General features: G+C 39.2%; 1 protein-coding gene across 24 annotated transcripts in view; it reads left to right on the top strand.

The window, feature by feature from the left end:
• Positions 1 to 13231, top strand: part of nrxn1a (neurexin 1a) — a 101039-nt gene that overhangs the window by 58003 nt on the left and 29805 nt on the right. For 16 of the 24 annotated variants that reach the window (XM_038282537.1, XM_038282536.1, XM_038282534.1 and 13 more), the window contains 3 exons: positions 6109 to 6312; positions 9140 to 9166; positions 12662 to 12784. In XM_038282537.1, coding sequence (XP_038138465.1) covers positions 6109 to 6312; positions 9140 to 9166; positions 12662 to 12784 — 354 coding nt within the window. The remainder of the gene's footprint in view (positions 1 to 6108; positions 6313 to 9139; positions 9167 to 12661; positions 12785 to 13231) is intronic. The other 8 variants (XM_038282544.1, XM_038282546.1, XM_038282545.1 and 5 more) reach the window with 1 other exon arrangement.

The raw sequence follows: 13231 nt of genomic DNA, 5'->3' as shown, positions 1-13231 counted from the left end.
AAACAGGAGATAGAAGGGAGATAATGATAAAACATTTTCAGTCTGCAGAGTTTTGTCCTAATCCAACAAATAGGATCTGAAACAATCTCAACCAGACAATACTGCCCACTGCTCTAATTCAGTATGTTATGATCAACTCTTTTAACTGTGTGGGTAGAAAATTAGCACAAGAGAGTAAAATCCTCAGCACCATAGCAATAATAGTTCTGGTTTTCTTTTTTTGGCTGAATCTGGTTATTTTTATTCACACATTTTCTGTGTTGGAGGCAAAGTAATAAAATGCAGGCAGAGAATAGTGAGGAAGGATCAAAGGTGAAAGAAAGGTGGTGGGAGGAAGCAGAGCTGCAGACAGGACTATTGGACTGCTATAGATGTAGTGACTGGGAATCGATTAGAGAGGAAATGTGCAGAAAGCGGGGAGCAGGAGCCATGGCAGAGAAGGGAGGAGGGAAGGCGGGGGAGGATTCACCGGGTTGGAACCACCATATGACAGCATGTGAGATGGGAATAGAAAATCTGCCTGAAAGAGAAAGACTTATGAGAAAAGGTATGAGTTCACATCGAAACCAAAATGACAGAGGGACTGATAGAGGCCTGTTGGAAGAAGGGAGATAGAGTCAGACATGAGAAAAAGAAATAAGGACGAAATGTTGTTTGTGTCACAACCGCTGATGCGTCTCAAGTGATGATTGTACTATCATCTAACAGCAGCTATACGGTGCACACACAAATGCACACAGGCTTCCTGAAAGGTGGTGATATGAAAATGTTTTATTTCAGATGACAAGAATCTGCAGCAAACCCCTTTCTACTTTTTTCCCTTTGCTCTTTTTGTCCTATCTTTATCATTCTTCATCCCTCTCTGTGTTCACTGAGGGGTCACTAACTGGTGGTTCATTAGATTGAGGAAGCACAGATGGAGAAGCAGATGGAGGGAGCGATTGGCCGTGTTTATGCCTTCTACCTGCGGTTTCTCCATCCCTTTTTTCTTTCTCATTCTCCCACTCTCTTGTTTTTTTTACCCTCTCTTCTTTCTTTATTAAGCAAACTCAGTTACTGTGCGTCAGCTCAGAGTTTCATTTCTTTAATTTCTTATTTTAAGCTGAGTTTTGCCTTAAAACCTGCAATTCTCAAGCTAATGAAGGTAAACTTTAATTTTGTTTTGCAAATAACAAAAAGGAAATCTTAACACCTACATCACTGTTATCTACCTATCAAAGGCCTTTTTTGTTCCTTTAGCAATAGGTCATCAATAAAAACGAGAAAATATGTTTTAATTCATATACAAAAACTACTCCATCCTAAACATAAGTGTCTTAACTAAAATCCTCAGTCCCACAAATAGATTAAGCTATTTTTTTTAATTCAGAAGTGAGCAAATTTGAGGCCTTTCTTGTTCAATTCTAATAAGAAAATTATGTGACACAAAGGGCTCATTTCTCATGGCTACTTTTTTAGAATGAGAAATCTCAAACCAGATGGCTTTTAATCAAGGCACGCTTTATTTATCTTTATACCTTCTAAAAGGGCTTTAAAAATTTTGAAATTACTGAAAAAAAAATCTAAAAGTTTAGAACAGCCGGTGTAAAAAATAATGTACTCAAAGTAGGTGCATGTACTGAAAAGGTGTATTTTTTTTTGGCCAAGCTTTCTTTTACAGTACATCAGTGACCCTGTAATAACATGGTAATAACATAGTAAGTTACACTATATTACTAGGTAACAAGAAACACTTTATGGAAAATGTTGGTATTTGCTGTCCTTCAAATTTTTGGCAGACAAGGTAAAGTCAGACTGCTTAGATTTCAAAGCGGGTAACTCAGTCATTTTACCCACAGCAATAAATTATTGTGTTATTATCAAGGAAAATGCAGTTTATTACTTGGCATATAACAGAAAACCAAACCAACAAGACAGCAAGCCAATCTTCTTAACTAAACTGTTATTTATATGTAACTTAAGTTTAGTTTTATAATGCTTCATATACCTGATCACAAGTTACGATTTACTTTGTAAGCGGTCGGTAGGTGGTGGCCAATAATTGAAATTGTAATATCCATCCATTCATCCATCTTCCTCCGCTTATCCGGGGTCGGGTCGCGGGGGCAGCAGCTTAAGAAGGGAGGCCCAGACTTCCCTCTCCCCTGCCACTTCTTCTAGCCCCTCAGGAGGAACCCCAAGGCGTTCCCAGGCCAGCCGAGAAACATAGTCTCTCCAGCGTGTCCTGGGTCTTCCCCGGGGGCTCCCGGAACATGCCCGGAACATGCCCGGAACACCTCACCAGGTAGGCGTCCAGAAGGTAATCCTAACCAGATGCCCGAGCCACCTCAACTGGCTCCTCTCGACGTGGAGGAGCAGCGGCTCTACTCCGAGTCCCTCCCGGATGACCGAGCTTTTCACCCTTGAAATTGTAATATAGTAACCTAATGGTAACTACTCACCAAAAGTCTCTATTGTTGCATAGTAACTTAACAATTGTAATAATTTCATTCAGGTAATTACTTTGAAATTATATAGCTCAATTTTGGGGTAATTACCAAAAAAAAATTTCTTGTAATATAGTGTGACTTGCTATTTTACTACCATGTTATTACATGGTTATTGATCTACTGTGAAAGAAAGTGTTAACTTTTTTGTTTTGTTTTACCCTTCCTCCTCTGAATTTTCCATCACTTTACTTTAATACTCTTCATTTTAAAGCCCTCCTTTCCCCCTGCATATGAAAACATTTGGTTAAGGAAATAAATACATTATACGAGAAATTTTAAGTTGAGAAAGTTTGAGATAAATATTGCACAAAAAAATGTAATTTATATGGTCAGCATAAAAAAGCATAATTCCATGGCCAGTTTTAAAAAGAAAATTAGCCTTCTTGATAATTTATTCATATAAATGTTTAAATAGCTAGAGGACTCCACTATTCACATGCCGCTAATAAAAAAAAAATGTGTAGAAAGCCTTGAAATGAATAAAGGTTGTATTGTAGTTGCCTAATCTCAAAATCAAACTTTCATTTGAGTATATTTATTCAATGGAGAAATTTATCCTTGAAATAATATATTACATTAACAACTAATGCTTTATTGGCTTTCCTGACATCCCTGTACGATAAATATAAATCAGACATGTTTGTAATTTCCATTCTAAAACAATTACAGTTTCTAGGAACATTTATATTGTGATCTGCGTCCCCTGGTGTTCAGAGTGTATAACTATGTGATAAGACAGTGGCCCTTTTCAAGAAAGGAAGAGATGTGTTGGTCTCCATAAATAAGGAAATAAGTAACCTTTTGTATCAACAGTTCGAACAGTTATTAAAACGTTTAAAGATATATTTAGGTAACTCTTGATGATGCTCACAATATACAGCCTCTTTTGTTTTTTGTTTTTGGTTTTTTCAGAAAAAAAAATATTAGATGTATATAGAACATTTATGGTTTGCAGTCAATGCTAAAATGAAACTGTTCCATGTTAATTTTACCATGCAGAATCTGGGGTCTAGTTTTGTTGGGGTTTTTTTCTTTATAAGAGTTAAAAGTTGCGAGGACCAAAGAAAAAAACTGTAGCTCTATTTAGGTGTTTCTATTTGTCAGTTTCTATTTGTTTGTGTAACATTGATGCTACATAGATAATACGGAAGTCAAATTTGGAAATGTCCCAATCAGGTTTTCTTTGTGGTCTGCTGTGACAATTCTCATTTTGTTCAACTCCCTCTTTTGTTTTCGTGGGACTATAACACATTAAAAACTACCAACATTTGCATTAAGATTCCTGATAGAAGTGTAAATCCATCAGGAAAATTTGATTATTTAAGGTTGTTTTAAGGTTGTCTTTGATAAATCAAATTAACCCTTCTCTGATTTTTACAAAATGTATCAAAATGTTAGTTTAACTTTAAATACTAACTAATCATTAATTATTAGTTTATTCGTTTTCCTGAATTTAGTAAATAAGAAAAAGATATTAAATAAGATGCCCTGTGGCAGACTGGTGACTTGTTCAGGTTGTACCCCGCCTCTCGCCCATTGACTGCCAGAAATGGGCAACCTCAGTCCTGACATGGATGGATGGATGGATGGATGGATGGATGGATGGATGGATGGATGGATGGATGGATGGATGGATGGATGGATGGATGGATGGATGGATGGATGGATGGATGGATGGATGGATGGATGGATGGATGGATGTATGGATAATAAATAAGACATCAGATGAAATCCTATATCTGTAGATTGTTTGGGTATTTCTTCAAATGGATAGTTAGATCTATGTTTATATATGTGTGTGTGTGTGTTTGGGGGTACACAAAAAGTAATACACAAGTTATCATTGAAACATCCGATGTCCACCCTCTTCCTCATAAGGATCACATATTCACTTGCTTATTAACAAATAGTAGTCAAGTAGTCAGCCGATCACATAGCAGACAACTTGCTGAAGTCCAAACCTTTGAAACCTGCATGTTTGTTAGTACCAGAAAGTCTGATAATTTGAAAGGGGTAGGATTCACTGGAACAGCAAGGTCTGGGGTTAACATAAAATGGTTTGATAAAGAGAAAATATCCAGTTGGCAACAGTTATGTGGAGAAAAATGTTTTGTTAATGTTCATAACATCAGCAACAGCAGCTCACACAACTCCTCTTGGAACCAAAGTACCAGAATGATATCTGTTAATGCACAACACAGATCACCTTGGGCAGCTGGGTTACAGCAACAGACCACAACTGTAGGCTTCAACTCTTAATATCAGGCTGTGAGTCACTCCTGTGAGGTAAAGACAGATACCTGAGGAAGAATGCTAAATCTGACTATTTTTATTCTTTATTCTTATTGGTATGAACCATTTAGTGGAAGCTACAGGCGTTTAATGGTTTGTGTCACAGCCAGTGTGCATTTTGCTGTCAATTCCTTTTTCATTTCCTGGCATATATAGACCTGCACTCTTCCTTCTCACTGACTCTCCATCGTCTGTTTGGCTGGTTATGAGTCAGGTGCTGTGGTTTGGAAAATTTAGTCAGCTGTCTCTCTTATCAAAAATGCATGCACATCTGCCCCGGAGTTGAGTGTATGTGTGGCTGTTAGTTATGTTATCTGTGATATAACAGGCCAACCACCTTCTTTTTTTTCCTCAAGTTAATGAGGGTTCATTTGCATTTTAGCCAAGAGCTTTGCTGCCTCTCCCTCGTCTTTTTCCTGCCTTTCGTGCTCTGTCCTTATTTTCTCTCCCCCTGCTCTCACTTTACTAAACCCCTCTCTGTTCACACTTAAATTCACTCACTTATTCTGACATGCACACACACACACACACACACACACTATCTCTCTCTTTCCCTCCTCAGCTCATCAGTATTCGTGACGCCTTCCTCCCTTCCTGTTCTCTTGGGGGTTTTTTTCTTGTTTTTTTTTTTTTTTTTTTTTTTGCCTTGGTTTCAACCGTCTCCCACAGAAACAGGGTGAACGAATCCAAAGCATAAATTGCATGGAGAGATACAGGAGGAGAAGAAGAGGGTGGAGAGGAGATAACGATGCAGATGCATGGAGAGTTTAGGTAGTTTTGTGGATGTAATTGTCCAACAAAAACATGAGCTTTTGGTGGTAAACAGTTTAGCGGCTGGGGACTGGCCCCAGCAGGTAGTGCTGAGAGAAGATTATGAATATGCAAATGAGTATGCAAAAGACATTAAAGTGGGATCACCTGAGCTTGTTACATTATGACTCCAGGGTCTGGGATGTCAGCGGTGGTGGCTAACATACTCGGCACCTTGCATTTTGATTTAAGCGGATAATGGGGCCAGACAACCAGCTGCAGCTATTTTTGCACCCTCTCCTCCAAAGCGAGGGAGTGATGATGAATCAGGGTTGGGAATGTGACGGGATAATTTTGTGGGAAGCAGGTTTTGAGTCCCAGCATGTCGCAGCAGGGGAAATAAGAGAATGCAGCAGCACTGAAACATACTTTGTCATGTTTAAATCTGATTCACTCGTTGTCAGAGAAGGCGTTTGTGCTTTTTTATTCCACTACCTCATGTTCCCTCCTGTCAATCATCTTCCCTCTGTCTCTCCTCCCTTCTCATCTGTCCCTTTTGTCTGCATTTCCTGCACAGATGCGACCATCCTCTCGTATGACGGCAGTAAGTTTATGAAGGTGCAGCTGCCTGTGGCGATGCACACTGAGGCGGAGGACGTCTCGCTACGCTTTCGCTCCCAGCGGGCCTACGGCATTCTTATGGCAACCACATCCCGGAACTCAGCGGACACTCTTCGTCTGGAGCTGGATGGTGGCCGTGTCAGACTAACTGTAAACCTAGGTACACCCATCCACACACACACACACACATAATGTAGGATCCTGAATTTTAATTACCTGTCAGGGGAATGCGGCTGACACCTGCCTTATGGCTATTTCTCACACAGATATATATGTTGAATTATAATTCTCTTTTACTTTTCCTGAACGAATACAAAAAATTCTACTGTATTTTTGTATTAAATTGACTCATGCTTGAAAGATTTTGAAAGGAATCTAAATTTGTGAGGATAAATCCATTTCTTTATCAGTAGGACAATTCCAACATATAATTATCCAACCTTTATTCGGAATATATATCTTTGATTGGAGTGATAGGCATTGTTGCTCATAACACAAATATTAAAACATCCCTGCTGAAAGCACTTTGAACATCCCTCTCCTTTAACATCAAGACAGCAGTAGGTCTGCTCCTCTATTGTTTTTAATGTTGAGCAAATCAGAGATGGATCTATCTCCATTCTCCTTCTATTTACCTTTTTAATCAAGAGATCATTTCTTAGCATGTTTTTGTTCATGTCACTCCATAAGGTTCAGGTCTGAGGACTGAGCAGAGGCCAACTGAGCTTTACAATTCATGAATCCTGTGACCTTTGGAAGAGAAACAGGCCCAAAAACTTTGTGCATTATTATTATTTATTTTTTTTTTTTTTTTTGCTATTATATCTGAAAATAGACAGTAACTCCAGATATGATTCAGTAAAGTTTTGCAAACTCCATGGGATTGAAGGTCAGAAAGAGCTTTTTTTCCCATATGCCTCACAAACAAATGTTGTTATAAAGACTTCCTGACCCCAAGGAGCCACTTTTTCCCGTTTGACTAATGAGAGTTTTTTTTTTTAAACCTTCTCCTCCATCCAGTTCATGTGAGCATTAGCAATATTATTAAAAAATGTAGCCAGTACTATTAAAATAAATACTCATAAGGACATACAATTTTTTTGTTGTCTTACTGAAAGAGAAAGACCTTTGTTCCATTATGTAATTACTCTCCATGAATAAATAAATGTAAAGATTCTAGATTTTATCTTTAATGTGCAATGGAAAAATTAAAACAAAATAATAGCATGATTTGGTTAAATGTATGTAGCGGGAAAAAATATTGCACCGCTGATTAAAAAAATATAATTTACTAAAATCTGATCAAATTGAATTCAAATTTTATAGCTGAAGAAATGTTCTCAAATTAAAGGATGGATGTTTCTATATCGTCAAGATAAAGGTTATGTTACTACCACCAAAAATGTTCAAATCCAATGTTAATTCTAAGTTCTTTTTACACTTGCATTCTCACCTTTCCAGGGAAAACAGTTCCATGTGTGACCCAAACTTTATTTTATTTTACTGTGTATATATAGAGTGTGTACATCAGTTGGACAGAGGGTCGAGCTTCGAGCTGCATTCTCTCTGCTCACTCCCAGCAGACCTGTGCATCCCCAACATCCTGAAACTATCAATGCCAGAACATACAACTAGTTGACTTCACACAAACAAGCAGCTAATTTCTCTTATTCATTTTAAGCCTCACTTGCACATATTAATATTTCTACAAACTAACACACACACATACACGCATATCCTCACTGAGGGGTGCATGTGTTGGTCTCTGGTTGTCTGCAGCCACGTCTTTTCTGAGGTTGACGCCACACGACACACCAAGGCATTAAAAAAACAAAAACAGGAAAGAGGGTTAATCTTCCAGATTTTTTGTGAAGATTATTCCTCCACAAAAAGGCGACTAAACTTCTGGCATGTGTTCAGTGTGCTTTAGAAATCTAAAAAGCTACTTTTATTAACTTAACTATGGATAAACAAATGTATTATTAGTTATTAAAAATCAAATCCGTATCATAACCCTGATGGAAGGTTTATAATGATTTAAAAAAATCATAATAATAGAATCAAATTACATTATTAATTGAATTGCTTTTTACTACTGATAGAAAAATTATGTTGACAAGCTAATCAACATTTAAGCAGAATTAAGTAAGAGTTTATTTTCAAAAGATGAACACATAACTTTAAATTTATCAACAATTTTGTTGACTGTAGAATATTAAGAGGAAGGTCTATTTACTAGGTCTAAACACGATAGAATTATTGCGTACATCAACATACTTACATATTTTACTTGTTTTTGTGCATCAATTGCAAAAAAAAATGTATTGCAACCCCAGTCTCCCAGGTTTGATCAGATGTCAGGACTAAATTTAGTTTTTTAGTGGGAGATCAAACATACTCTACTAGATTAAATTCCTCTCTTGGAATCTGTCGTTGCAGAGTATCAGTGAGGATCTCGCAAAAAAGGTGAATAATAAATCCAATGATAAAAGACCAAAAACATGAAATAATTTGAGAATCCAGGTTATTATTTCCAGGAAGATTGTCTAACCAGCAAACAGGTTTCATCTAGTCTGAGTAATAAAATCCAGCAAGCCAGCTGAAGCAGGCAGAAAGAGTCTCAGTACCAATCCCGAGGTTAGTTCATGCTACAGGTGTCATTAGACACACTGACCCACATGACCCATCCCAATTTAAAGTCGCCGCTCAGGCCAATGCAGCAAACACCCACGCTGCTTTACGTCCAAATTGAAATGTTCACATTTTTTTCTTTAGATTTACTAGCAAAATTTACGCTCAGAAAAGCTAAATTTTGCAGCACACTGTTATAAGAAAACACATAGTCCATTTTATGGTCCAGTGAGTGTTTCCTCAGCAGTGTATTTGCAAAGCATACATGCTGGGTGTGTCGACGTGTGCGTCCCCAGGGCGTGGAGAGTATATGTCTATGTGTGCAGCATTAACCCTCTGCTCTGCTCTCCCTCCAGACTGTATCAGGATAAACTGTACAGCCAGTAAGTGATCCTCCATCTCACCTAACTCCTCCTCCTCTTCCTCCTTCCTCCTCCTCCTCAGTATGTGTGTGTTGTGAGTGCTTTTAATGTGTCTGACCAGATTTTACTCCTTTTGTCTTATGTTTAATCTTTATCTCATATTTATCTCGTCTTTTTTGCCATATGTCTACTTGCAGATAGATACCATGTTATTAAACGGCAAAGGGAAGAGAGTTGTGTGCATATTAGGCTACACTGCAGGGAGAGGCATGATTTTTTTGCTGAGGGCCAGGGTTTTCCAGGTCGGCCATTTTAGTAAAGAAGGATAAATGGAGAAGCGGGAGTAGAGGGTGTAATCAGAAGAAAAATTAGAGGAAAAGGAGGAAGGTGAGTGGGAGGGGTAATAAGGAAATTAAGGATGTTAGGGAGAAAGGAGAAGAAGCGGTTGGATGAATGACTTCTCCTCTCACTTGTTGTTTTAGCTTTACACACTGTTCTGTTTTCTGGAGGCTGTGCATTACTCTGGGCAGTGTCTCCGTCCATCCCGCTGCGATCGGAAGCCGAGTCCCCTGACGGAGTTTTAATTCCCTCACGCGGAGTTTCTGTCAGTGAGGGAGATGAAGATGGAGTACGTAGAGAGTCTGGTGTTGATGGGGACGGGTGGGGAGGGGGGACACTGTGACGGCAAAGAGGTGGTGAAATGGACGACTGCAGTTGCCATAGAAACCCTGCTAGCCACACAGCGCTGCCGCTCTGAATATCTGTTGGCCAATTTTAGACCGGCCGTCTCAATGAAGATTTTAGTAGGCAGCCACTTTTCTGCCACTCTGTGCATACAATAAATTATGCATATCATATTCAAGGGAGGGAAGGAGAAATTTATTTAACAGTCAGGCGCCACTGAAACTGTCCACTCAGCAGTCAAATAAAAGCCTCGGCAATGCAGAGATTTGAGGCTTATCGTTCAGGAAGAAAAAAAAGCCATTTGTTATTTAGAGCTAATGAAATATGAATAGCTTTTCTCCATTTTGTTTTCATTATTCCCCTCGCTTATAATCCTTGGTGGTTTGTTTTATTTGCTTTGATTTGTGTTGCCTTAGCAGCAAATAGCTGACAGACTGCAGACAGTCTATTAGTCTCAACTCATCATGCTCAATGCCCTTTTAACTCTTAACCAAAAATAGGTGCGTGTTTGTCTGCTCCCAGGTTGAGACAGATCACTGCCTCGCTCTCACTTCCGCCTGCTCGTTCTCTTAGTATTCGGTTACACATGGAAAACCACACGTACTCACACAGACACGCACAGATGCATCGACTCACACAAGCCTACACATATTCTCCTGCCTTACTCTGGTGCTAAGCAGTGATCCATGGTAACTGGATGAGATGCATTGCCTAGAGCACAGCTGAGTCTCCTCAGGGGAACCCTGTGTCCTCTCTTAATGGACAACGCGCTCTTTCAGCTCCGCAAACGCACACTTGGCCGTTTCATGCTGCCACTTCCATTCTGATCGACTTCTCATATTTGTTTAATTAAGTTTCCTCGTCAGCATTTCTCTCTGCCTCCCTACCTGCGAGTTTGTGTACGAGCCCTGCCTGCGTGCCTCTGTGATTGATGTACACATGCTTGACATTTTCTGCGGCAGAATCTGTTCGGGTCAGTTTACTTCTCACCTCCCTCCTCCCTCCCTCCATCATTACCTCCTATAGGTCACTGTAAGCAGATTCAGTCCCACCTCACGAGCCTAAAGCTCTTCTGAAAAGCAAGGGGTTTGTGTGTGTGTTTGTGTGTGTGTGTGTGTAGTGTTCAAGGATGGAGTGATGGTTGTCGAGCAAGGGGACGCCGTCAGTCTGTCAAATGTGTGCAGTCAAGTATGAGAAGATATGAGATTGTAGATGGACAGGGAGAGAGGCATCATGCAAAGACATCACAGCTTCTTTTATTTTGCTGCACATCAGCACCTTGGAGAGCTCTCTTGCAGCTACTCTGTTTGTAGTGCCACCCTGAGGCCTACTGAAGCATTGCGCTTCTGGAAAGAAAAGCAAATAAAAAATACATTATCTTGTAAAAAATTATTGATACCATTAAAGTTTTCTTTTTTATATATATATGTCTTTTGATATTTCAGCCAAAGACATTGGTGTGTTTATAGATATATTTCTGTTATTGAGCTACTCGAAAAAAGTGCATCATTGATAAATTCCTGAACAAGATGTCCATTTACTCTGATACCGTCTCATAAAGTTCGACAGTCTCAACATAGTTTCAGACCTGCTGTCCAAGTGACTGAAGGAACAGGTAACTCTAGAGGAGCTGCAGTGGTTCTAAACTCAGGCAGGAGAAATGTATTCACAGACAGCTATTAGTCATGCGTGTGGGCTTTATCAAGAAGTGGTGTAAAGAACACTATTAGTGAAAGAAAACCATAAAAAGTAATGAATTGGAAAATTATGGAAGAGTCTTTTGTCAGCTGAGAAGGAAATTTGGCTTATAGGCAAAAGGCTATGTGTATAGCAAAACAGAACCTTCATATCGCTCAAACATACCACCCCCACAGCGAAACATGGTGAAAAAAACATGCTGCAAAGACGCTTTTCTGCCGCAATTCTCTGAAGCTAGTCAGAATTAATGAAAATATTAAGAACTCATAATAAAGAGGACAAAAATTTATAAAGCTGCAAATGATGTGAAAAGACAACTAGAGCTATATGGCACTTTTTAGATCTACACATGTTTATATTATAGTCTGGATTCCATCTGACCTTTATCAAATGTTGTAGACAGGAGCTATTTTGTAAAAATAAAAAAGAGAAAAGTTTTACATTTGTTTATTTTACAAGCCATTCCTTAAAATGTCTTATAGTTGTCATTTTTAGTGAAGAATGTCACCCTTTTTGTTTTTTGTTTTTTTTCTATTTGTAACAATTTCAGAAAACCATGTATCCATTTTCTTCTACTTAAGGATTAGATGCTACTTTTTATCATTATCCATTACAAAAATAACTATCATGAAGTCTGGTTGTGGTGTGAAGTTTGGGTTTGTAAGGTTTTAGAGCATTAGAACAGGTATTATTTTGGTGTGTTTTTGTGAAGGTTGCAGGTGGCCATCATGGCTGTTTGTCCATGGATGGAGTGTCTTAGTATAGGCCTGTTGTGACTCACAGCCTCGATCTTAGGCACCTAAAGCATTCCCTTATGTTAATCTTCAGCCTGTGTGTCTCATCACCTGTCTCTCAGCTGTATCTTGAAGGAGATTTGTCTGTCTGTTTGTGTGAGATGGCACTGAGGTGTTTGTCTCCCCAGGAAATGAATGAGCCCACCCCCCCCCCCACCCCCCCCCCCCCCCACCCTCTGCTCCCAGCTTCCATTTCCTGAAAATCTGTCCTCACAATATTTGATTCAACCTGCCTGGCTCTCTGCTTTCTCTCCTTCTGGTTTTCTTCTCCTGTCTCTGCAACTCTGTTTCTCTTCACCCTTCTGTGCATTCTGTTAATGGTGCTCTGGGCTATGTGTAGGTAAAGGCCCAGAGACCATCTTTGCTGGGTCAGGCCTCAATGATAATGAATGGCACACAGTGAGGGTAGTCCGGCGCGGCAAGAGCCTCAAACTCACCGTCGACGACCTGCAGACTGTTGAAGGTAACCACTGCAGCCTTTTCAATTTGTCCTCTGCTTGGTCTTGATTGTGCACTCATGTTCTACAACATAGTTTTTTCATTCAACAAGGTGCAAAAGCTTTACTTAGTATTTTAATTTCCATGAGTTAGATTTTGTGCACTCTTTAGAAATGGTCTTGATCAGTATTTTATTTCATAATTTCTGGAGGTATTTGAAGTTTTCCTTTGGACAATAACTTCCTCATTAATTTCAGTCTCAGTCCAGTAAGTAGCCATTTTCAGAGGAATATATACCATTTAACTCTGACCTTTGAATCAACCAGGCATGAAAGCTGTCACAAAATGGTGGAAAGTAGTTCAGAATAGGGCCGAACCACCTAGCCACGATACGACTGGAACCAAAAGACTAAATTTGCATCTAATCAGAGCTGATATAAAACATTCAATAAGTCCTGCAATATACAAAAGG

The sequence above is a fragment of the Cyprinodon tularosa genome, unplaced genomic scaffold (genome assembly GCF_016077235.1).
Source record: "Cyprinodon tularosa strain WSP-4 unplaced genomic scaffold, ASM1607723v1 ctg185, whole genome shotgun sequence".
Taxonomy (NCBI): domain Eukaryota; kingdom Metazoa; phylum Chordata; class Actinopteri; order Cyprinodontiformes; family Cyprinodontidae; genus Cyprinodon; species Cyprinodon tularosa.
This window is presented reverse-complemented; position numbering and strand designations above follow the sequence as displayed.